This window comes from Leptidea sinapis, chromosome 1, assembly GCF_905404315.1.
Source record: "Leptidea sinapis chromosome 1, ilLepSina1.1, whole genome shotgun sequence".
NCBI lineage: Eukaryota > Metazoa > Arthropoda > Insecta > Lepidoptera > Pieridae > Leptidea > Leptidea sinapis.
Window position 1 is genome coordinate 15,714,268 of NC_066265.1, and position 25,126 is coordinate 15,739,393.

At 37.2% G+C, this 25,126-nt stretch overlaps 1 protein-coding gene across 1 annotated transcript in view; it reads left to right on the forward strand.

Annotated features, from left to right (window-relative positions):
• Positions 1-414: 414 nt before the first annotated feature.
• Positions 415-25,126, forward strand: part of LOC126965323 (lysophosphatidylcholine acyltransferase) — a 60,058-nt gene continuing 35,346 nt past the window's right edge. The window contains exons 1-2 of the mRNA XM_050808868.1: positions 415-688; positions 14,565-14,710. Coding sequence (XP_050664825.1) covers positions 572-688; positions 14,565-14,710 — 263 coding nt within the window. The 5' untranslated portion in view covers positions 415-571. The remainder of the gene's footprint in view (positions 689-14,564; positions 14,711-25,126) is intronic.

Below are 25,126 nucleotides of genomic sequence, written 5' to 3' on the forward strand. Positions count from 1 at the left end.
ACAGTTGCATCTGAATAAATTGGTGATAATGTTGTGCATGTTAGGCAAAATAGCGAATTTGCTAGAAACTGTGTTGAACATAATGTTAGCACCAGGAAAAAACGTAAACTTTTTATGCCTACTAGTCGGTTAAGGCGAAGGTTAGTTAGTCTATTTTTATGGAAGAGAAGGGCAAGCGAGCGTAGGCGAGGGTTTCCACAGCCGCCCAAATTCTCTTGCAACACGAATCATAGTAGCGTTGCTTGCAAAGAGATTATAGACACTACGTTCAACTGCCTGTATTTCATTTGTCAAGTTATTACTGTCAGTTGTCACAATGTCACAATTTACTTCTGTCATCGTTACAGTTTATGAGTTTAGCACAGAATCATTATGTTTATTTATTTCAGTTTTCAATTTGCGCTTTATGTTAGAGGACGTGAATTTTAGAAGTTTGATCGAGAACATTATCTAATATAGTTCGAACACAAATGCTTATTTGTTTTTTGATCGAGTAACAGTTCTGATTATTTCAGAAAAATGTGTTTTTAATAAATATTTTTAAACCGTTGAGTGTATTGAATTTGTGAAAATGAATGGCAAAACCATAAGTGAAACTCGTACTTTCTCGCGAGACGACATGAGAGCAGAAATTTTAAATCCGTTTGTTCACAAATTGGAATTAGATAATACATTTGAGAAAATACGGGTATGTATATTTTATTCTATTATATTACTAATTCAAAAATATTTAAATTGTAACTTATTAATAATTATATTAAATTGCGCAGATTCTTGCGAAATTCTTTGTGAAAGAACTAAAATTTTTAGCATATTTATCTATCTTTCTAGATTTTATGGTGTGTTACAAAATTGTTTGCCTCAAATTATGTTCATTTTATCTGACAATAAAGAGCTTGCTGAGAGTTACATTAATGTGAAACTATTTTTAAATAAATAAAAAAATTCACAGTAATTTCACTTTCTTGTACCATTGTATGTACATGAGGCTTACATCATTGTGTGTCTTTTCCAAGGGTTGTGTATTTGTTTTTCTATGAACCTTAAATTTAACGATCACAGCAGGATATCCAAGTACATAATATAACTTAGGTATCATAATGACTTCAAGAAGATAGATAGTCCTACTCAATGAACTGACAGAAAAACAAAATTTTTCGTTGAAAAAAATTGGAATACCAATTACCGCGAATTACTTATCTCTTGTTTTTTTTCTTTTTAAACTTAATTATTCATTAGATTATAATCATTTTAATAAATACTCAATATTTATTTTGTTATTAAACCCAAAAATACAGTAGACCTCATTTTTTGAGTGATACTGAGACCTTTTGAATCTGTTATCTCATAGACCTTTTGAATCTGTTATCTCATTAGTGATGGTTAATTATTATTATTAAGACCTCACATATCATGAAAGCTACAATGACTACAAACGAGCAAACATTAATTAATTAGCACAGGATGCCGGCCAGGTTATGGGTACCACAATGGGTATTTTTTTGAGAAATTGCCACTAATAAAAGCACTCTCGTTTCTTAATAGTTTACTTTTCCTTCTATTTTGTGAGAAGAAGAGATCATATGAGTAACACATTCACTTCATAGTAAGTGATACACTTTACTCATTACAATGCCACTCTTAGTTCTTGAAAAACCCAAAATTCTGTGTGGCAAAAAACAAAACATTTGAGACAATTGACAAACGAGACATTTCAGACAAAAGAATCCCTTTAGCTGAATAATTTCACTAACTATGTCTCCCTTCAAACAGAAACATAAAAAGTACTCTTACACCACCTCTTGGTGGTAGAAAAGGGTGCCACAGGGGTACTCACCTAGCCTGCTAATTGCTTTGTAGTCTTCCACTGGCAAAGTATATGTATAGTCTAAAATCAGCCTACACAGGTTCAGTGGCGTAGGGTGCCTTGGTGGGGCCCCATATAAAAATTGGCTTGGGGGCCCTTATGATGAAGAGAAAAAAAATGTTTGCCTAAAATTAATAGAAATAATTATTCATCATTACTATATCTGTCACTTTTTACAAAAATTTTACAAACAATTCAAATTATATATACACTCTCTTTGCCTGTTTTTTGGCAAGCAGCAAAAGTTTTTATTAATTTTTGTGTACACATGTCGGGGCCCCCATATAATAGATATGGAGGTAGCTACGCCCCTACACAGGTTCAGGAGTGCCATTACATGGAAAGTTAATGCATTGTCAAGTGCCCTACTGCTACAAAAAGGAACCCTAATAGCAAACTATTGAACCACAAGTGTGTGTTCCGTCTATGGTAGGTTGTTCCATTCATATGCTATTTTTCTTAAAATTGTGCATACCATATGTCTGTAGTTTTTTACTCAATGACACTCACCAAAGTTGGTCAACTTAATATAAATAAATATACTAGCTGACTCGACAGACATTGTTTTCTGTACATAATAAGTAAAATACTGTTTTTTATGAATTTGTCAATAATAAGAATTAATTCGTAAAATATGCTCCCTGTTCCTATAATGAAATTGTTTCACAGCAGAACTGTCACACCATGTGTTAATAAATTCTCTCAAAGAAAATATGCCCATACTTAGCAAATAATTATGGATCCCAAATCGGAATAAAAAAGTTATAATATATATCAAATGTATTTTATCTATTCTATGCCTAGTTATGAACACAGTCGCACAACACACCTGATAATGGATTACATATTGAGACACACCCTTGAATACAGACTTAAATATAATTGTCAAAGTCTCCAGCCACCACTCATACTATTACAAGTAATAGGATCCCTTTTAACCTATACAGCTTTGAAACCTTATAAGTTACCTCGAACTAAACACTGTATTTATCTTTTTAACTATATTTTAAGACTATTTATTGCACAATTCCACATCGTGAAATTGTTGCACCATAGATTAAGTAATTGAAAATTTTCAATGTTTTTTCTAAATCTATGATTTTGTCTTTTTGATATTTTTTTTTAGAATAAAATGACTTCTAAAATCCAAATATCTTTACACATATATCCCGAAAAATAACACAAGAATTACTTTACAATTAATACACTCATTCCAATTGGCAATTTTGTGTGTCATGGTTGAACACAAAAAGGAATGTATAGTGAATAGATAGTTAGTCAGCTATTTGACACTGGGAAGGGCGAAATGAGAGATCAGACATCCAAATATGAAGATATCATATTTTTCAATACCAATTTTAATAGTTAGTACTAACTTTCGTCTTATAACTCGTTTTTTTCTCATCTGTAGAAATATTCCGTTGAAACATATGCGACAATTACCCTCGGTCTCGAACAGATTGTGAAATTTTGTAGTTATTTGGCAATACATATCTGAAAAGGAAGCCTATTGTAACCCAAATACGCCATCTTGTGTAAGGAGTTTCGATGTTAAATAATTCAAAACAGCTAAAGAAACATTGTGTGCGTCATATTAACGAACACACATCAACTTTATGCAAGGATATATTATCGTAATATATAACTTCATACCTCAAAAACTATTTGGAGCACTAAAATGAGTTGTATGTCAAAATGTATTTCTTCGGTTGCCTCCAATGATATTTATTAATACTATAATATCATTGGTTGCCTCTATCTAAATTTAAAATAAAAAAATAATTTAAAAACAAATGAATAGAAATAATGCTCCGGATTGCGAAAAGTAAATGTTTGTTACAATTTAACAGCGCAAAGTTTATTGATTAGAATAATTTTTGATTTATTTTTTATTTTTAAGTTAAAGCCTTATTATTTATTATTATTTTTCTCGTCATTTAACGTCACAATCTAACAAGAAAAGAAAAGATTAATGAAGACTAACCCCCTTCTTCATAATAGTCTGCTTACTTAAAGCATTGCTAATTCTCACTCTGTCTTCTTCTATTGACCTAAGTCAGAATAAGAAAAAACACTCCTTAGCGGCTGTTTAAAGTTAGCGGACCATTATGAATAAGGGGGTAAGAGTTTGGCGAGCTCCAGGCAGGCAAAAACGTCTCTAACATCCACAAGAGGTGCATTCGTACTAAGGTGGTATAATAATGGTTTGGGCTGGTTTTGGATGGGCGCACGAACCGATCTCATTCGGATAAGAGGAAACTATACTGCATTTAAATACCACTATGAGGTAGTGGAACCTGTTTTGAATGTTTGAATTATTCCGAACAGACTTCAAATGGGCCCGGAGTTCCAACTCATGCACGACAATACCCGCGCCCAAACCGGCTGGCTCATTTAAAGTGCGCTTCGGGGACATGATGTAGGCATGACTACTAGACTTTCCTGCACAGTCACGCGATATGAATCGTATTGAACATGCATGGGACATGTTACATGCTTTGTAAACTTTAGCAACTGTTTCTCCAAACCTGGTAATGGAAGAGCAACTTTATACCCCAACAAGAAATATGTTGATAACACATAGGTACCTACTTAGGGTTTTTTAGCCAACTTTTAGTAGAAGAAATAGACTATATCTGATTTCAAAGGAGGTAAATAAAGAAGACTTCCAAAAAGGGAGTATCATTTATGTTATATTTTTAAAAAAGGTGTTTTTTGTACTTTTTGCAGCACATTACAAATTTTCATGGTTTTTAAAAGAATTGTGTGAAAAAGAATATTTTAGTATATACTCTATTAGTGTTATAGATTAAAGAGTACGACTACATTATACAATACTCTTAGAGTACAGTTGGCAACCCCTCACATGCCTAACTCTTTTAATTATCGTCAGGGGTTGAAGCATCCATTATTAAAAAACTTTAAAAAAAAACTTTATTTGATAACTTTGTCTCATTTTTTTAAGATTGAGTCAATGCGTCAAATTCAAATATTCAAACGACATGCTAGCTGCTTAAATAACGATTCATTCCATATTAGTTTACTTAAGAAATTTATTTATAGATTTCCTGAAAAGTAAATGTGAAATATCCTTAGATAAAGTTGACGCGTGTGTACATACGTACGTCAGTCTTGTTATTTCACTGGTGATTTTCATCGCGCAAAAATTATCTTAATTTCTTTCTTTCAATATACTTATGTTTAATGTGATGTTTACCCAAGAATATTATCATTGAAGGATACGTTCACTCAGGATCGCTAGTATAGATAGACTAACATATTGTTAGCGATATTAGATACGCAATAAACATTTTTAGCACAATATTTGGCATCGCACGTTTTGTATCTAGAGCAAAACAATGTAGATCACAGTTCGTTTGATGCATACATAAGATTGTTTACTGATTTTTATGATATGAGGATTTATTACTGATTGACAGAATGTTTATTAAATTGCAACTTGTAATAAACATTTACCCTACAAATTGAATAAGCAAGAGGCGCTTATAATGATTATAATAATAATAAAAGTACGTTTAAAAAAACCGACTTCAAAACTGAAAAGAATTAAATAATTTAATAAAGACTTTATTTAATACACTTCTTATGCACATCTTATCCCTTTATTATTGATAAAATACTATTATTTGTATGTGCTATCTATTCATAGGGTTTAAGTCGATGTATGCCCGCTTGGGTTGTTTGGTTCTAGACGAAATTATCCCACTCAAAGTTACGCGTGGCGAGTGTAGGTACCAACTAGTACATTTGGCTTGGTACCGAACCGGCAAACATTCCGCATCAAACTATCAAAGTAGAATCACGAAAATCGGATCATAAATTTCAGCGTAATCGGTGGAAAAAATACCAATCGAATTGAGAAACTCCTCCTTTTCGAAGTAGATTAAAATAAAAATAACATGTAACCTTAAAGCCCTGTGAATTCCCTCTTTTAAAAGTTTATATTAAATTTAGTTTTATTTAACGCATCTTTGGGCGTAAAAAACAATGTATGGAATTTGAAAATGGAAAAACTGTTAACATACAATAATAATAGATAAAGTAGTTACTAAAAAAATTAAATAATTTTATTTTGAAGAAGAACATTAAGTAGTTTATTCAAAATATTATCAGGCCCGATGGCCTGTTTATAAATTTTTGCGCGCTCGTTTTCGTTATAAATCATCAGCTAAGCACACTAGCTTCTTACTGTTCTTTACAGCGTGTATCACTTTCGCATATGATTTGGATGAGATAGTATTAATTTGAGCCGCACCTAACAACGAGTTCGAATCTTTGGTTACCCTGAGAAAAAATTAGCAGCATGGAACAATTTCCATACAAACGTTCTCGACTCCCCTTTCTCTTTGGTTATAACCCTATATAAATTGTTTTCAAGTCAGAGTCTCTGTTTTGCTTAATTTGATTCGTTCTTGGAGTGCTTGATCAAACAGAAAGAAGCCTAATCTACAAATCCAATAACAATCTGACGCAGAGTTTTTTTTATACTGTCCTAAAATATATATAATACTAGCTGACCCAGCAAAGGTTGTATTGCCGATATTAAAATCGCGATACAAAAGTAACTGTTGCTCGTAGATGGGTAAAAATTTGAAATTTAATGTTCACTCATAATCAAACAAATTAAGATAAAAATGTCAAAAAAATAAAAAAATAAAAATTTGGAGTACCACCCTTAACATTTAGGGGGATGAAAAATAGATGTTGTCTGATTCTACTACCTACCCAATATGCACTCAAAATTTCATGAGAATCGGTGAAGCCGTTTCGAAGGAGTTTAACTACAAACACCGCGACATGAGAATTTTATATAATTAGATAATTTCATTTCTAAAATTACTACTGTTGATAAAGTTTTGGAGGAAGAAATAGCCGAAAATGAAACTTCAATATTTGAGATTTTTACTCAAAATTTTTAGTAGGTGCTGCAGGTTGTCTTTATCGCACCGAGGTTTGTCTCGCCCGCTTTATCTGAGAAATGGCGACTTCTAAAGAGCTGTTTTTTCCCGTATCATCATAATTCACTGTTATCATCACAATTCTATACGTGATTATTGGCTGTGGCAATGGACTTATAAATGGCCATGTGTGTTCACACCATCACGAATTGCTTTTTTGTTGTTGATAAATGATTAAGTAATTCAACAGTTGCTACGCAAGGTTTTTTTTTAAAGGAGCTTGCATATCATACACTATACAGCTACTCGTCGGATCTTGGGTTTGAGAAAAAACATAACATTTCAGTTCTGCATAATTTCGTTTGAAAGCCAATTACTTATTAAGCTGGAAATAGGATTAAAACGAACAATTACGATATTGATAAGGGTCAAAACTATTGTGAATCCACTCAATAACCTTAATGTAGAAGGCCTACCAATTCGACATACATTACGTACAGTTTTCTAGGCTTGCCTCGAAGTAGGTGAAGTTTTTTGTATGTGTGTGTTTCGCGATGATATATGTACTCATATAACGGTACGTACACAATCTCTGTGTCACGGTAGGCATTCGTGGAAACTCGGAAATTGTTCTCGTAGTATTGATGGCCGGGCGAAAGTTTAGGCGATTGTCGCGCAAGAAATGACCTTTGTTTACGTATTAATATAGCAATCACGTATACTGGTGACCTACCTGTACGGACAGAATAATAATAGATTTTCGTCATTTACAAATACGATTACAATGTAGATATCAATAATTCATGAAAAGTTTTTAAAATAATAATGATGTTAAGACTTGTACATAGGGGCTCACGTCTACGCTATCGCTATTTAGCGTTCTTTTCCGGGATACCCAAAGTTTAGAAGATTTTATTTATTATTATGTAATTGACGTAAGGTAATAAATTAACATATAACGAGGATAAATAATATGATATGCGTTCAAATTTCAATCAAATACCCCTCAAGTTATTAAAAACGTAAGATTTAGGATAGCTAGCATCTGCATAGTGAAGATTAGAGATTAGAAGTGCTTGAGCTTGTAAAGCTTGCTTTTGGTGGGAAAAAAGCTATTGTATTTTAAAAAAATGATGGCAGTTTTCGAACATAAAGATTTTTATTATAATAGATATATAGGTTTTTGTATTATTATAGATATATAGGATGAACTACTAATGACAATTGTCTGGGTCATGTGTGGATTTAAGGGAAGTTGTAAGTAAACCAATTGTTGATGGGAGATTCTCAAGAGATGAGTGGGCGTTAATCTTGAGATCATCAGCATACAGAATGGTAGGGGGAAGGAAGTTTTGAAGCCACATTGAGGCACGCCAACTGTGGTGTTGCACCAAGTAGAGTACTTTGTTGTCAACTTTAACACATTGCCGACACAACACCGCCGACCATCCCGCGGTGTCAGAGCTCCATGCCTGAAGTAAAGACAAAAAACTGTTCGGCGAGCTTTATTTTCGTTGGACGTCAGGAAGTCGAGCGGGCCGGATGGCATTTCTCCAATCGTGCTTAGAACGTGTGCCCCTGAGTTGACGCCGGTGCTAACGCGTTTATTCCGGCACTCTTATTCCAAAGGCGTAGTCCCTGACTCATGGAAGTCAGCCCTTGTCCATCCGATCCAAAAAAAGGAGACAGTTCGGATCCGGCAAACTACAGGCCTATAGCGATTACCTCCCTGCTTTCCAAAATCATGGAGAGCATAATTAACCGCCAGCTCTCGGCTTGAGGGTCACCAGTTGATCAACGACCGGCAGTACGGCTTTCGCCATGGTAGGTCGACTGGCGATCTTCTGGTATACCTAACACATAGATGCGGCGGCGGCTATTGAAAGCAAGGGGAAGGCCTGGCAGTTAGCCTGGATATAGCGAAGGCCTTTGATCCTGTATGGCACAAGGCGCTCCTCTCAAAACTTCCATCATTTGGGCTTCCCGAGAGCTTATGCAAGTGGACCTGTAGCTTCCTCACTGGGCGCAGCATACAGGTCGTTGTCGATGGTTATTGCTCGATTCCAAAGCCCGTGAACGCTGGAGTGCCCCAAGGCTGTGTGCAATCTCCCACGCTGTTTCTTCTGCATATCAATGATATGTTGGACACCTCCAACATACATTGCTATGCAGACGACAGCACTGGTGATGCCGTATACACGGGCCATGCAGGTCTCTCTCGGGAAATCGTCGACCAGTGCCGGGAGAAACTTGTGTCTTCTATCGAGTCCTCTCTCGAGAAGGTCGCGGAATGCGGTAAATTGAACCTTGTCCAATTTAACCCCCAGAAGACAAGTTTGCGCGTTTACCACTAAAAAAACCCCATTTGCCGTATCACCGCTCTTCGACAACACTTCCTGTAAAGCCTCGCCTAGTATCGGAATACTGGGTCTCGAAATCTCGAGCGATTGCCAATTCCGTGGCCATCTGGAGGGCAAAGCCAAATTGGCTTCGAAGAAGCTGGGGGTCATTAATAGAGCACGGCAATACTTCCAGCCGGCCCACAACCAGCACTCTACAAAGCGCAGGTCCGGCCACACATGGAGTATTACTGTCATCTCTGGTCTGGCGCACCCCAGTATCTGCTCGATCCATTTGACCGCGTGCTATGCAGAGCAGCTCGAATTGTCGGGGACCCAGTGCTCTGTGAACGGCTGGATCACTTGGCGTTGCGTAGAGAAGTGGCTTCATGTGTGTCTTCTACCGCATTTATCACGGGGAGTGTTCCGAAGAGTTGTTTAACCTGATACCTGCCGCCGAATTCCACCTTCGCACGACACGCCACAAATTAGGATATCATCCCCACCATCTGGATGTGTGGCGGTTCTCCACAGTGCGGTTTTCAAGGAGCTTTCTTCCTCGTACTACGAAGCTGTGGAATGAGCTTCCTTGTGCGGTGTTTCCGGGAGTTGCAAGAGAATGTAGGCGGCGGTGATCACTTAACACCAGGTGACCCGTATGCTCGTTTGTCCTCCTATTCCATAAAAAAAAAGACGTGCAGTCCAGTACAGTACGAAACCAAACAATTACTGATGGAGATATTTGTTCAACGAAATCAAGTTTATTTACCTACTTAGGTTTTATGTTTTTATGTATATGAATATATATACGGTACACCAAAATAACACATTGGGTCAGCTAGTAATTCATAATATCTGGACGACCGAGCCTTGCTCAGATTTTTAAGAATGTACAAAACTTGAACAAAAAAAAAACTAATAGGACATCTGGATTCGCACTGAGGTCTTCTGCTTTCCGGATCACCCAATATCCCATCTGAGCTCTTGTTACAGAGGCGAAATTTACCTTTTGTATTCTAATGTAGCTGTTTCTCATTAAAACACGGATAAAACTACAATTTTTAAAATTGAAACGATTATCGCCCCCGAAATCCCCTGTATACAAAATTTTATGAAAATCGTTGTAGCCGATTCCGAGATTCAGATTATATATACAAGAATTGCTCTTTTAAATATATAAGATTCAATTGACATCAAATGAGACAAAAACTTAACCATTTTCGAGAACTTTGTGAGTTGCTATGTCATAAGCCTCCGTTTTCGCGAAAAATGTTCACTAGATTTAATTGTATTGAGAGTTACCTTTTATTTCATAATACAGATATTACGTAGATGTTAGAACTATTATGTAAGTCTCAAAAGTTTAACCGTAAAAGATTACCGTTGGGTGATGGGTCATAAATTTTCGTGCTCCAAGATTATATGCAATCGACAAAAAGACAAAATTCGTAATGAGTATATCCGAGGCACCCTTAAAATTACACCTATACATCATAAAATGCAGGAAGGCCGATAACGCTGGTATGGGCATGTAATGGGTAGGGACGAAAACCATATGACGAGACGAGTCATGGATATGGATGAGGCAAAGAGAGGCAGAGGCCGCCCACCAACTATCTGGACTAGAACTGTTAACAAAGACATGACGATGCTAGGCCTAACGCCAGTAATGACCCAAGATCGCAAACAGTGGCGATCTTGTATCAGGAGGGCCGACCCCAAATAGGGAATGTGCCAGGGGAATATATATAGATTATATGCATCCGAGGATAGTACTTTTTTTTTCTTTTATCTTTTATTTTTCTTTCGTCTTATTTGTTATTATAAAATAGTTTTGACGTATTGTGTATGTGTGAAGCTTCGTATCTCTCGCTGCTCTGTCTGTCCTGTTACATTGCTCAAGAATTCTGTGAAATAGTGTTCAACATGATACACCTTCCTAAAAAGGCGGCAGCTCTAATGTGATTGCTCTGAAGAAGTAAAAAATCTGTAAGTAGAACATCTTCACGATAGATAGGCGACAAAGTGGGAAGAGGTCGTGCGGTGGGGCCGGTGGCGGCCTCCCCCCTTTACCTAGTGTGATGTCACATATTTCGCAATTTTACATAAATAAATTTATGAAATTAAAACAGTGGTGCTCCGCAATTATTTTTAATTCTATTTAATTTTTTTTTCAACGGTATGTAAATCAACTAAACCTAATAAAATATATTATATTTGCAAGTTTAGTTGGTGTATGTAATGTTAAATTAGTGTTGTTATACTTAGATCCATCTTGTGCGGGGCCTGTCAACACTACGTCTTACGGTACGTAGTCGCCTTCCGAGGACTTTACTGTCCCAACGGCCATCTGTCCGTCGAACTATGTGCCCTGCCAGTGGGCAGTGTGATAGTGATCACATCAGTTTCGTAATTTAACGATATGGTCAAGATCGCCGTAATACGTTGGATGTGGGCATCGCAAACCGATCGTCGCGTCGTGGAAATCTTTGCGGGAAGCCTTTGTCCAGCAGTGTCTTCCGGCTGATGATGATGATGTCACGAAATTTGGGACCCCTCGCCGCCCCTTGACACACAATGTCGCAATCCGTGGACCCCCTCCATCCCCCTTTACGTATGAGGTAATTTATGGATTGCCCCGATGACATGGAGGCATCAATTTCAAATTATCAAATTCAATACTGACGCCTGATGTGTGGTAAATTTAAAATCATTGGTTTTATCAATCTCAAAACCAGTCTCTTAACACACCGGTAAACTAAAAGTTATAGTATTCTTGGAGCCTGGATCAGACTCTCATCTTTCCGCTTCTTATATTGTGTATTTAGTAACTTAATAAAACAAAAACAATACTAAGATTATTATTTTTTATTAATTTTACATTTATCAGTAGAAGGCTCCTTTGCACAGGATGCCGGCTAGATTATGGGTACCACAACAGCGCCTATTTCTGCCGTGAAGCAGAAATATGTGATTATTGGGTTACGGTCTGAAGGGCGCCGTAGCTAGTGAAATTACTGGGCAAATGAGACTTATCATCTTATGTCTCAAGGTGACGAGCGCAATTGTAGTGCTGCTCAGAAGTTTTAGGTTATTCAAGAATCCTGAATGGCACTGCATTGCAATGGGCATTACTATCAACTGAAGGTCCTGCTCGTCTCGTCCCTTATTTTCATAAAATATAAATAAATAAATATTAAATTGTTGTTAGCTCTGTCTATTCGCGTTTATAGTCAATGTAAAAAATTACACGGTGCGCGCGAGCAATCGTGTTCAGGCAACAATATTGCTATTGCGAGGGAAACCAACTAATAATAAAATAAATAGTGAAATACAATACAAAGTAATGGTACTTATGGTCGTATGAATAAGTGCGCTATTCGAACGCATGATATTCTTTATTTTTCTTTCACTTTCACATCTAACGTATTCGGTTACCGCTAGGCATAATATTGTATTAAAATATTGTAAAGGCGAAAGTTACTGCTTTCTTTGGATCCGGTTGTCGATTTGAGTGTTGCCCGGCATTTGATTTCCTTGTAGGTTCCAATTCAAATTACAGATGGTACGACTTTACAGTAAGGCAAAGGCTAGGCCAATCTTATTTTTTCGTCGCCAGATTTATTCGTCGTGGTATTCAACGTTTGTAGAAAGAACAATATTGTAAAAATCGTGAAAAAAAATAATTGAATATTAACGAATACGACTGTATTGGCTTGAACCCTTTGCCTGTCCTTATAATGGACGAAGAAACCAAAAAAAAAAAAAAATTAATGTCGCAAACGTCAGAAAATTTCTGAAAACTTTTATTTTTAGATGTCGTTGTGCACGCGCAACGTGAAACGCAAAATTTGTCTTCAATAACATCAAAAAGGTATACATAATGTACATATTTTGCTTTTATGTCAATGTAATTTTGTAGTTATAAACCTATTTAAATATGATTTAAATATTCGTTTATTGTATTTTTGTAGTCCCATAAGGAACTTCGTTCCAAAACAGTATTTTATTTAGTATGTACAGAACAACGTCTGCCGGGTCAGCTAGTTTTGGTGTATAAAACTTTACAATCCTCGAACTTAATATAAGTTTGATCGGATAGTTGGGGCAAGATAGCTTGTGTAAAAGCGCGTCAATATTATATTATTACAGTAGAACTTAATGCTAAAAGCTTAGTTATTAATAGGTTCACGCTTTCTCGCATAATAGGCCATTTTACGCCAGTCTCTGCAACTTAAGACATGTTTTCATATATTTTTGCTTAATACGATTCGTCATCCCGCTATTATCGTATTAGCCTAATACGCCAACTACTCCAAGATCTTATTGAGAATGTGAATAACACACAAAAAGGAGCTCTATATGACAATGATAAAGACAAAGAGGAGTCAACTCCGATTTTGTCAATCGCCCAGGCATTATCAGTTGTTAGTAATGTAAAGCCGCCTTGCAGCTTCTATAAATCAAAGCAAAGACGCACTGCAAAAGTTAAACTATGTTGAAAAATACACTATGTATTTTACTTAGTTTATAAATGGATAATTTAATACCTACATATATGATAGTAGAACATAATATTATGTAGTACGTTTTATTTCTCTATCCCCCACAATACGCTTACTCGCTTAAGAGATCAGTTAATCGAATAAATGACGCTTTCGGGTGTGCGAGACGGAGGCAGATTTTGCGGGATAAAAGGGCGCGCGGCAGCCCGACTACAGACATCTGTGGCATAGCGGAGATGTGAGATGCCACGCCGCTTGGTCGCTCGCGGCACAAAATCAAAGAAAAATGAGACATCTCCTCTCCTAAAAGCTAAGCGGAGAGGAGTTGTGGAAATAACGAAATCTGATTGGTTATCAAAACGCATCTCCTCTCCGCTTTGGTGGAAACCGGGCCACTGGGCGTGAGTCGCGTTGTTGGTTGGGTCCCTGGGAAATCGTTTTAAGCGGGTTTACTTTATATTATAATATTTATATATCTATTCAACAAGTGAGTTCCATAAACGAGACTTTGAGGGCCGATATCATTCAATTTATTAAGCGAATTTTACTATGTACATATAATTGTTATTGTAATGTAAATCCGAATGAGCCGACTTTTAAAAAGAGTCAATTTAGGTCTCAAGGTCGGTATGAACGCATTTCTTGCTAAAATATACTGAATGGTGCCAAACTGTGCTAAATATAATCTGTAGATGCATTTATTTTGTATTAGAGTTCCATATCGCCGGAACTTTGTTTAGTCTCATTTGTACAGTAATTTAACTAGCTACGGCGTCCTTCAGACCAAAACACAATAATTCTTACTACTTCACGACAGAAATAGGCTCCGTTGAGGTACCCATTATCTAGCCGGCGTCCTGTGCAAAGGAGACTCCCACTGGTAAACTGGCACTTGTACGTTTTTTTCTTTATCTCTTCTATTATTTTCTTGCAGACGGCGATATTCACAGTGATACTGCTGCCGTTCCGGGTGATCGTGATCCTCTACCTGATCGTGACCGCCTGGTTCCTGGCCTGCATCGGCCTCTATGGCCTCAGCGAGGAGGACCTTAGGCGGGCGCCGATGACTGGATGGAGAAGGTAATACAGACAAAACTTCCTCCACGAATAACACTGATTTAAGTTTTGTATATGTATTTATTTATTTCGAGCGTGTGGTGTCGCAACAGAATAGCACCACTCCATCTCCTCTTGTGGGTGTCGTAAGAGGCGACTAAGGGATACAAAAAACGGAGGATGGGCGAGAGCATCCTTCTGAGAGATCATCAACATCTACTGCGATACGCATACAAATTTGAAGATAATATGCCGGTTTCGTTACTTTTACGTTAAGTTTTCTTAATTAAGCTTGTATACTTTAATAGCCTTTACAAGGTTTTATTTAGCTTGTCCTGTGTACAATTTCGTTTGTTCGGGATCAAGCACAATTAAGAACACTCACCATTACTGTATCACTAACCACTTTATTTACTTTGATCGGGTGTGGCATAAAGCGCTTATAGCGAAACTGCCATCCTATGGGCTTCCCGAGAAGTTGTGCAAATGGGTCACTAGCTTTTTGGCTGATCGGAGCATCAAGGTTGTTATCAACGGTGCATGCTCCGACTTAAAACCCACAAACTCTGGTGTCCCGCAAGGCTGTGTGCTATCCCCTACGCTGTTTCTTCTGCATATCAATGATATTCTGCAAATCAGCAATATTCATTGCTATGCGGACGACAGCACGGGGTATGCTTCCTACACCGGCCGTGCCAACATGTCCCGGGATAGCGTTGACGAGAACCGGAACAAACTTGTGTCTGAAATCGAGACTATGCTTTGCAAAGTCTCGGAATGGGGCCGACAAAATTTAGTCCAATTCAACCCTCAAGAAGACACAAGTTTGTGCGTTCACGACTAAAAAGTCTCCCTTTGTCGTATCCCCTCGATTCGAGATCACTCTTCTAACTGCGATGTGGGTTCTCTCTGCACCTTCTACCGCATTTATCACGGAGAGTGCTCGGAGGAGCTGTTCGGGTTGATTCCAGCGGCCGAATTCCACCATCGGACATTACGTGAAAAGTACCATCCGCATCACGTAGACGTCTGGCATTCCACAACCGCGCGTTTTCTTCGAAATTTCTTGCCTCGCACAGCCACTTTGTGGAATCAACTACCGGCAGCGGTCTTTCCGATCAGATACGACTTAGGGACCTTCAAGAAAAAAGCATACTCCCACCTTAAAGGCCAGCAACGCATTTCTTGACACATCTGTTCTTGCGGATGTCCATGGGCGGTTGCCTCACCTCTCCCCATCTCTTGAGCCTCTTGCCCGTTTGCCCCCTCTCATATAAAAAAAAATCACTCAGGTACTCTGTATATATATCTCCAAACTCCGAGTATTGTAAATGCAGACATGCTCAATAAAAATAAATAAACTTGCTCTTATCCTATATTAAGTATTAACCAGTGTAAACGCGACCCAAGTATAGCCTAGCGCCATCTATTATTCTAGTGCGAAAACAATACTTATTGAACACTCTGTTTATTTATTTGGGTCAAATCCAGTAACTGATATTTAAACCCCCTCCTGTTGACAGATTCTGTATCTTTATAATTTAATCTGCCGCTACAAAATTATAAACAAGTGCTGACCCGGCAATCGCCCGGTCATTCTATAGATTACATATATTATGGACTGAATTATTTGTATTGCGAATATAAACAATGTAAAAAAACCCTGTACGATAATTGATACGGATATGAAGCTGAATGGGGAGACGCCACTAAAAATAAAATAAAACATCAAAACCTTAGATTAAACGTTTTCAAAAATCTTGAGAACTGAGACTTATTTATTCTATCAGTAAACTAAGGTCATCGCCCTGACCTCGGTCCAATGGCGTATAGATAGAATCAGCTACAATAATAATATATAATACAGTACTTTCGTTTCTGCCGCAGCCTGCCCGCTGCCCGCACGCCCTTCGCAGGGTACGTGAATGATATGGGTGTGTGGGCGGGGAAGAATTAAAATGGCTGCAGGCAGAGGTGTGCAAACTTTTACAATTGGTCACGTTAGTAATCTTTATTTTTAATGTGTATGTTTCCTGAAAATCAATATTTATTTATTCTTACTACTTGATACCAATATACACATCAAGATTACAGGATTTTTTTAACATCCTGTATAGGGATTTCTAAGTCAAAGAAATATACTTCCGGATAAGTAATCACGAACATATCTTATAAGTAGTTAAACGTTCTCCGAAACACGCTGCATGTTATGGTATAAGTTGATATTGGTAATCGAAGTTCCGATCGGTTCAGTAGTATTCGCAGAAGAAAAAAAGAAAGGAAAAATCGGCTCTCCATTTAGTATACATAAAAATTAAATTAAATAACAATTTTAAAATGTTTTAACATGTAACTTTATAATATCAGACATTATGCTTTTAATTTTAATTACTTAACATCACTTATAATTTACACAATAGGACAATTAAGTCGCATTAAACGCCACATCAGTGACTTTGATGATCTTTACTAGAGAAGAGGTTATGAAAACATAAGACACTGTTTATTAAATTATATTATTGTATTGTCACCTAAAATATAACTGTACCCTTAGAATAATAACGCTCTGAACGATAGTTTCATTCATAGAACGATAGTTTCATTCCTGTCAATATATAAGCATCATTAGAATTAATGTGTGCGTGAGCGTCACGTACTTGCATTCACCAACACACACACAGAGAGCTAAATAATGTTGCAAATGAATAGATATTTCCCTAAATCAGTAAATTTTGAGTAATGGTAGATTATATGTAATAAGAAAGAAGAAATAAAATATAAATATAGAATTTAATAAAAACAACACGTATAATTCTGCCACCGTTTGGCTATGGATTGCAGCCCGAGTCGTAGGCAAGGGCGTAAATCAGCCGAGTGTCTAGTGAGCAAGTTGCCCACGCATATTTTTTCAACACACTTGCGAGGGAAAAGCAAAGAGTTTACAATACAGCAATAAATGCGATACAAACAGAATATGAAAATTATAGGAAATAGCGCGCATTTTTTTTGCATAATTGATTACATATAAGCATACAGCCTACTTCAAAATTATAATCTATACTAATATTATAAAGCTGCAGTGTTTGTTTGTTTGAACGCGCTAATCTCTGGTATTACTGGTCCGATTTGAATGATTCTTTCAGTGTTGGGTAGTCCATTTATCGAGGAATGCTATAGGCTATGTTTTTTTTTTTCAAAATTAGGGATCCGTAATAAAATTGCTATTTTCTAACACAAGGTGTAAAATCGAAAACATAATTTTGCGTGCGCTGCAAAAACTATTGACAATAGAACAAAATGATGTACATATTGTATGTATTGTGAATTATAAATAAAACTATCGCGTGAATTATACGGCAAAACAACGTTTGCCGGGTCAGCTAGTTTTAGTAATAAAATGCATATAGCAAATGATTGTGAATTATAAATAATTTAATAATGATAAATGTTTTTTTCATCGTAATTGGGAAACGTTGAGCTGATGTTAATTCATAAGTCCTGCCTATTACAATGCAGCGATGCTCCGGATTCTTGGAAAAACCCAAAAATTCTGAGTGGCACTACAACAGCGCTCCTCAACTTGAGACATAAGATGTTAAGTCTCATTTGCCCAGTAATTTCACTAACAACGACGCCCTTCAGACCGAAACACAGTAATGCATTATACTGCTTCACGGCAGAAATAGGCGTCGTTGTGGTACCCATAAACTAGCCGGCATCCTGTGCAAAGGAGCCTACCACTGGTAAACAACTGGTAACTTTCTGGTTCCAGAGATATCGTGATGAGTCAATATATAGGTGGAAATCTATATCTATATATAATAGAAGATTTACATACGCATCTAGCGCACGACAAAATAAACTAGTTAATTTAATGATTTTAATATGTTAATATGGGGACGCAACCTTTCAATTAGGAATAATAATAGATATTATAATAATATTGTTTATTAAGACTTTGTAAGCTACACTTAATTCTATATTACAATATAATAAGATTATCATGTTTTTTGGCTAAACAAATTGTTTTTTGTAGAAAGCATATTTAAAGTTAACGAATTGACATGTATTCCTGTCTGAATTAATGCGTAATCTATTCTGAAAGTTTGGAAGAAACATGCATACAATGTCAAGTTTGCAGAGAATGGGCTCACACAAAATGTGTGCATGCTGCTGGTCTTGCTTTCGTTTGTGTCAATTGCAACAGTGACACGAGTTCATTATTCAAAGAATTTAGTTTTGTCGTTTTGCCCATTAAATTTACAAATAAAAGATGATTGTCAAAAATAATGTGATTTCGAATCTAAGTACCATTGAATCACCCTGAGTGCTCAATTTGCCCCATATCCTTGCTCAACTTACCTCACCCATGGGGTATGTTGAGCAAACTTGACTTTCTGTATTTAAACAGCTGTAGCTCTTAAAACTCAACTACTAGAAATAAATTACTATAGGCACTTTTGCTAAGGGACATATTAGTAATTCATCAGTATGCAGAACAAGCCATTTAGAGTTATCGTTGAGGAGCTATAGCCGCTCAAGTAAATCATTGCTCAACTAGCCCCGCCCTACCCTAATCACCAACATATCATATACTTAAACCTCTGAAAAATGCTGCAACTTGTGGTATAAGTATTATTCCGGTTCAGTAGTTATAACAGTAAAACTATGAAAAAAATGGCTCTGCATTTATGAGTATGGGATCAAGTAATTTTATTATTAAGTTGGTAATATAATATGTATTCTACTCAAACAATCATTGTTTCAACATCAATTGGCCAATATTATTAGCACTTCAGAATTACCTACAGAACTTGGCACATATCTAGATAAGATATCCAGTGTTGTCGACGAATTGGACAAACATATTGTATATGATTCGGTCACATTCTTAATTCGACGAGAGAACTCATGTACCGAAAGTAAAAGTTCTAGAAACATACAATGTCAATATCGTTTAAATTTTAATTAAGTATAACAAATGCGGAAATGTAACCTTTTTATAACTTTTTGCATGAATAAAAAGCCGTCGGGCCGTGGCCTTGATTTTTGAGTTTTATTGAATAATTCTGTTCAATATTATGTAACATAATATTATTATTGGCTTGATATTGTAGCTTTGAGCCTTGGGTGTTTCCTGCGATGGTAAAGAGCCAAATTAGTTAATCATTTATCGCTCGATGTGATAATCGAAAAACCTTTATTTTGAGAAATTCACGCACACTAACACAAAGTGTCATACAAATCGCGAGTGTAAGACGTAGGCGCACGCACACTAAACTAATATTACTGGCCTGTTTTTATTGGTTGTGTATTAGCAATAGGCTCTATCTAAATATATAAATTATCTAAGGTCTAACAGTAAACACATAAATTATGACGTATTTCTAACTCGTCGCCTTACTCTCTCCATACACTTGAAGTGTTATTCTACTTTGTGGGTATAAAAATACTATAAAATATATTTTATTTGATGTTTTTATATAAGCTTGAGATAGAGCCCATGTACTTATGCGTGTAGACGAGAAGAACATCTCTAGCGGAGAGGTCTACAGTAAGGTGGATAAAAAATGATGGTGGTCGATGAACGTCGTTGGAAAATTGGTCGCAGGTTTGATCAAGTTTCTCCAACCTACTAAATTTTATTTTCAACAATATTTTAAGATTTTTTTTAAATTTAAGCTACGGAAATAACAGTAAGGAAACATCTGAGAGCTAATATTAGTATAACTTAAAAGGGTCACAGTTTTATGTTATTGTTCATAAGGAGTACTGTTTCTTTTTTTTTGAAGTGAAAACTTCTTTAGTCGCATTGAGAAATTTTCTTGGGATGTGTATAAAATGTTAAATTCGCGTCAAGACACGTGGCCTGATCGAAAATTCGTAAGGCAGTCGTTGAAATTATGGATGAAAGTTGATTTTTCTGTGAGATAAACTTTTTAATGTAAAATAAATGTTATAGTTCTGAAGTGTTAAATATTTGTGTAATATAAATTGTCATATGTCTGTACGTGTAAGTGATCACCGCCGCCCACACTCTCCTGCAACACCAGAGGAATCACAAGAGCGTTGCCGGCCTTTAAGGAAGGTGTACGCGCTTTTCTTGAAGGTACCCATGTCGTATCGTCCCGGAAACACCGCACAAGGAAGCTCATTCCACAGCTTCGTGGTACGAGGAAGAAAGCTCCTTGAAAACCGCACTGTGGAGGACCGCCACACATCCAGATGGTGGGGATGATATCGTAACTTGTGGCGTGTCGTGCGAAGGTGAAATTCGGCGGCAGGAATCAGGTTGAACAGCTCTTCGGAACACTCCCCGTGATAAATGCGGTAGAAGACACACAATGAAGCGACGTCTCTACGCAACGCCAAGTGATCCAGCCGTTCACAGAGTACTGGGTCCCCGACAATTCGAGCTGCTCTGCGTTGCACACGGTCAAATGGATCGAGCTGATACTGGGGTGCGCCAGACCAGAGATGACAGCAATACTCCATGTGAGGCCGGACCTGCGCTTTGTAGAGCGCTAGAATGTGGGCCGGCTTGAAGTATTGCCGTGCTCTATTTATGACGCCCAGTTTCTTTGAAGCCAGTTTGGCTTTGCCCTCCAGATGGCCACGGAATTGGCAATTGCTCGAGATTTCGAGACCCAGTATTCCGATACTAGGCGAGGCTTTAAGGGAAGTGTTCTCGAAGAGCGGTGATACGGCAAATGGGGTTTTTTTAGTGGTAAACGCGCAAACTTGAGTCTTCAGGGGGTTAAATTGGACAAGGTTCAACTTACCCCATTCCGCGACCTTCTCGAGAGAGGACTCGATAGAAGACACAAGTTTCACCCGGCACTGGTCGACGTTTTCCCGAGAGAGACCTGCATGGCCCGTGTATACGGCATCACCAGTGCTGTCGTCTGCATAGCAATGCATGTTGGCGGTGTCCAACATATCATTGATATGCAGAAGAAACAGCGTGGGAGATAGCACACAGCCTTGGGGCACTCCAGCGTTCACGGGCTTGGGACTCGAGCAATAACCGTCGATAACGACCTGTATGCTGCGCCCAGTGAGGAAGCTGGAGGTCCACTTGCATAAGCTCTCGGGAAGCCCAAATGATGGAAGTTTTGCGAGGAGCGCCTTGTGCCATACACGATCAAAGGCCTTCGCTATATCCAGACCAACTGCCAGGCCTTCCCCCTTGCTTTCAATAGCCGCCGCCCATCTGTGTGTTAGGTATACCAGAAGATCGCCAGTCGACCGACCATGGCGAAAGCCGTACTGCCGGTCGTTGATCAACTGGTGACCCTCAAGGTATACCAAGAGCTGGCGGTTAATTATGCTCTCCATAATTTTGGAGAGTAGGGAGGTAATAGCAATAGGCCTGTAGTTTGCCGGATCCGAACTGTCTCCTTTTTTTGGGATCGGATGGACAAGGGCTGACTTCCATGAATCAGGGACTACGCCTTTTGAATAAGAGTGCCGGAATAAACGCGTTAGCACCGGCGTCAACTCAGGGGCACACGTTCTAAGCACGATTGGAGAAATGCCATCCGGCCCGCTCGACTTCCTGACGTCCAACGAAAACAGAGCTCGCCTAACAGTTTTCTGTCGGAACTGTACTTCAGGCATGGAGCTCTGACACCGCGGGATGATCGGCGGTGTTTTTCCGTTGTCGTCAAGAGTCGAGTTGGAGGAAAAAAGAGTGCACAGGAGATCGGCTTTCTCTTTTGCCGTATGGGCCAGGGTGTCATTCCTCATGTGCAACGGCGGCATGGACGGCTGGTTGAAGTTACCAAGAGCAGCTTTCGACAACGACCAGAACTTGCGTGTTCCGGTCCGGTTTCGGAATGATCGGAAGTAATTCCACGGTTAAACTTCATTGCCAAAACTGATATTAAATTTGTAAGCGATTAACAACCCAATAATTAAAACAAACGAATTATTTGACCTTCGTAATAAACGTTGCCAACCAATTAACCTTCTCTGCGGAAAAATTGCATGAAGACAAATTTTGTATGGCGTTTTGCAACATTTAAAAGTGATGCTAACGAGTTTATCGTCAAGAATATTTATATTTTTTAAGCTTTTCTTAATTCGGTGGTGTGAATAATAGATTATTAAAATTTTACTAGATAAGTTGCTGTTGTCGTCAAATAACTGAAGGAGTAATGCGAGGAACAGGCGAATCATATAGGCAATTAGACAGTGCCTACCTTGTTATGAACGGAAATAAATATAGCACTACTGTTAAAATTGATTTATTTTAATTTGGTTCCGTTATTTTATAACCAAACTTCTATTGAGCACCCACTCATAAAAATTTTCCTTACGCTAGATACCTACTGTAAGCAATCTTTTCATATTCCAAAGCTCAACTACGATTAGTCAGATCCACAGTACCTACCTCACTAGAAAACCAATGCTCGCCCCTGGTGAGGAATAACAAGTATTAATCTTGATGTTAGAATATTTTGGTAAAAGCATTAATAATTGGATTTGTTGAAAAACTAAAAAAATAATACTATCCATCTATTTGTATGACCGTTTTGGACCATCACTGCAGGGTGGGTTATATTCAGGTTATTATTATTTTTATCCAAAAGGAATTGGAAAGTTAGGATTTTTTTCCAAGATTATATCATCCTAAGCTTCAAGTTAAGCTAGATGTAACAGAGCCGAGAATAATTGAGAGTAATGCTATTGTGAGGCTGTAGAAATGAAATTCGCGACTTATTTTCTTGACAATCAAAATAACACAGTGAATTAGTTGCGGTTTGTTCCACAAAGCGAGCAACAATTGTCGAATGGAACCAAGGTCTATTTCTTTAGAATTGTTAGCCATGGACTGTGAATCGATATAAACTAGAAAAATAGAATTTGTCAAATCGTGAATGTCTCGTACCGGCGCGATAAAAGTAGTTTATAATTATTAAAGATTACGAAATTTCATTAATAATCAAATTTATGACGTCTTCATGTTAAATGAATACTATTAAAGTTATAGTTGGCGATATATTATGTCAGTTTATCCCCAAATTCAGGTCTTACGTAATATGTCATTCCCCACTTGACAGTTGAGTACTTTTTCTACTTCTGCAGTCACTCAAGTCAAAGATTTAAATTTACAAATTGTAGTTTAAATTTAGAATCTAGGCGTTATGGTTTACGTTTGAACCGGTGCGTTAGCCTCACTTATATTTCATGTCATGTCTGGATTTTCAACTATCGGGCGATCTATAATGTTTGTCACAACAAAATCTACTATTTGTATACAGATCTATGAATTAACATTTATTTGATATGTTCATATTTTAAAGTAACAATTATCGGCCAGTCACAGACTGATAAATAAAGGGGACGCCGTGCAGATCATTCGTCACTCGTCAGCAAAGAGGATGTAAATACTACGTAATATAAAAATTTAAATCTAGTTTAGTAAGAGACGTGCAGTGCGATTTGACATAAGTTTTTAATAGGAGTTACAATTACGATGAAGTATAATCCGCCTAAGTTTGAAAGCGAACCGTTGCTTAAAACTTAGTAGATTTCGGCTATCTCTGTTTTTTGTAAGATTACTAGCTGACCCAGCAAACGTTGTATTGCCATATAAAGTAATAAAAAAAATTATGGGGTGTAAAAAGTAGATGCAACCGATTCTCAGACCTACCAAATTTATCGTACTACAATTATTGTAAGTATTGATCCATTGCCATCTTGCAACCCTATAGCAGATCTGTGGATGGAACAGAATAATATGAAAATCGCGATACAATAATAGGGTTTGATCGCAGAGGCTTTAAATTTAGGGTTGTATGTATTTTTTAATGTTGTATAATAAATAAAAAAAATTAGGGGTTAGGGGGATGAAAAATAGACAGTAGCCGATTCTCAGACCTACTGAATATGCATATAAAATCAGTAAAGCCGTTTCGGAGGAGTAAGGTAACTAACGTTGTGACACGAGAATTTTATATATAAGATAGCCGTCATGTGTCAATCTGTCAATGACTGCACGTTTCGTACAATTGATTGAATCGCTTTTTTTCTTAGAGAGTTTCTAGTAAAAGTATTAATTTTATTAGTATAAATTTTCTTTTGTTCTATCTTATAGTTTTTTCTTCTTCTTTCGTAGTTTCGCTAGGCTGCTCGTCAGTGGGCATCTGTTCCGCGACAGATGCCCACTGCTCGAATTTTGTTTATTTTTTATTTTATTCATTTTCTCCCGAATTATCATATTTTGTGGGTCTACAACTACTTCCTTCTTAAATAATCCTTTTAGTGTTTTTCATAATGATGGAACATAGTTTATGAAATCTATAGATCTACATACATTACTTTATTCAGGTAGACTAAAACTAATCGCTTTGTGACTTCATTACTTTCATTTAATAATATGTTTATTTATACTACCATATTTTCGGGAAAATTTGCAAGTAATGTGAGAAGAAC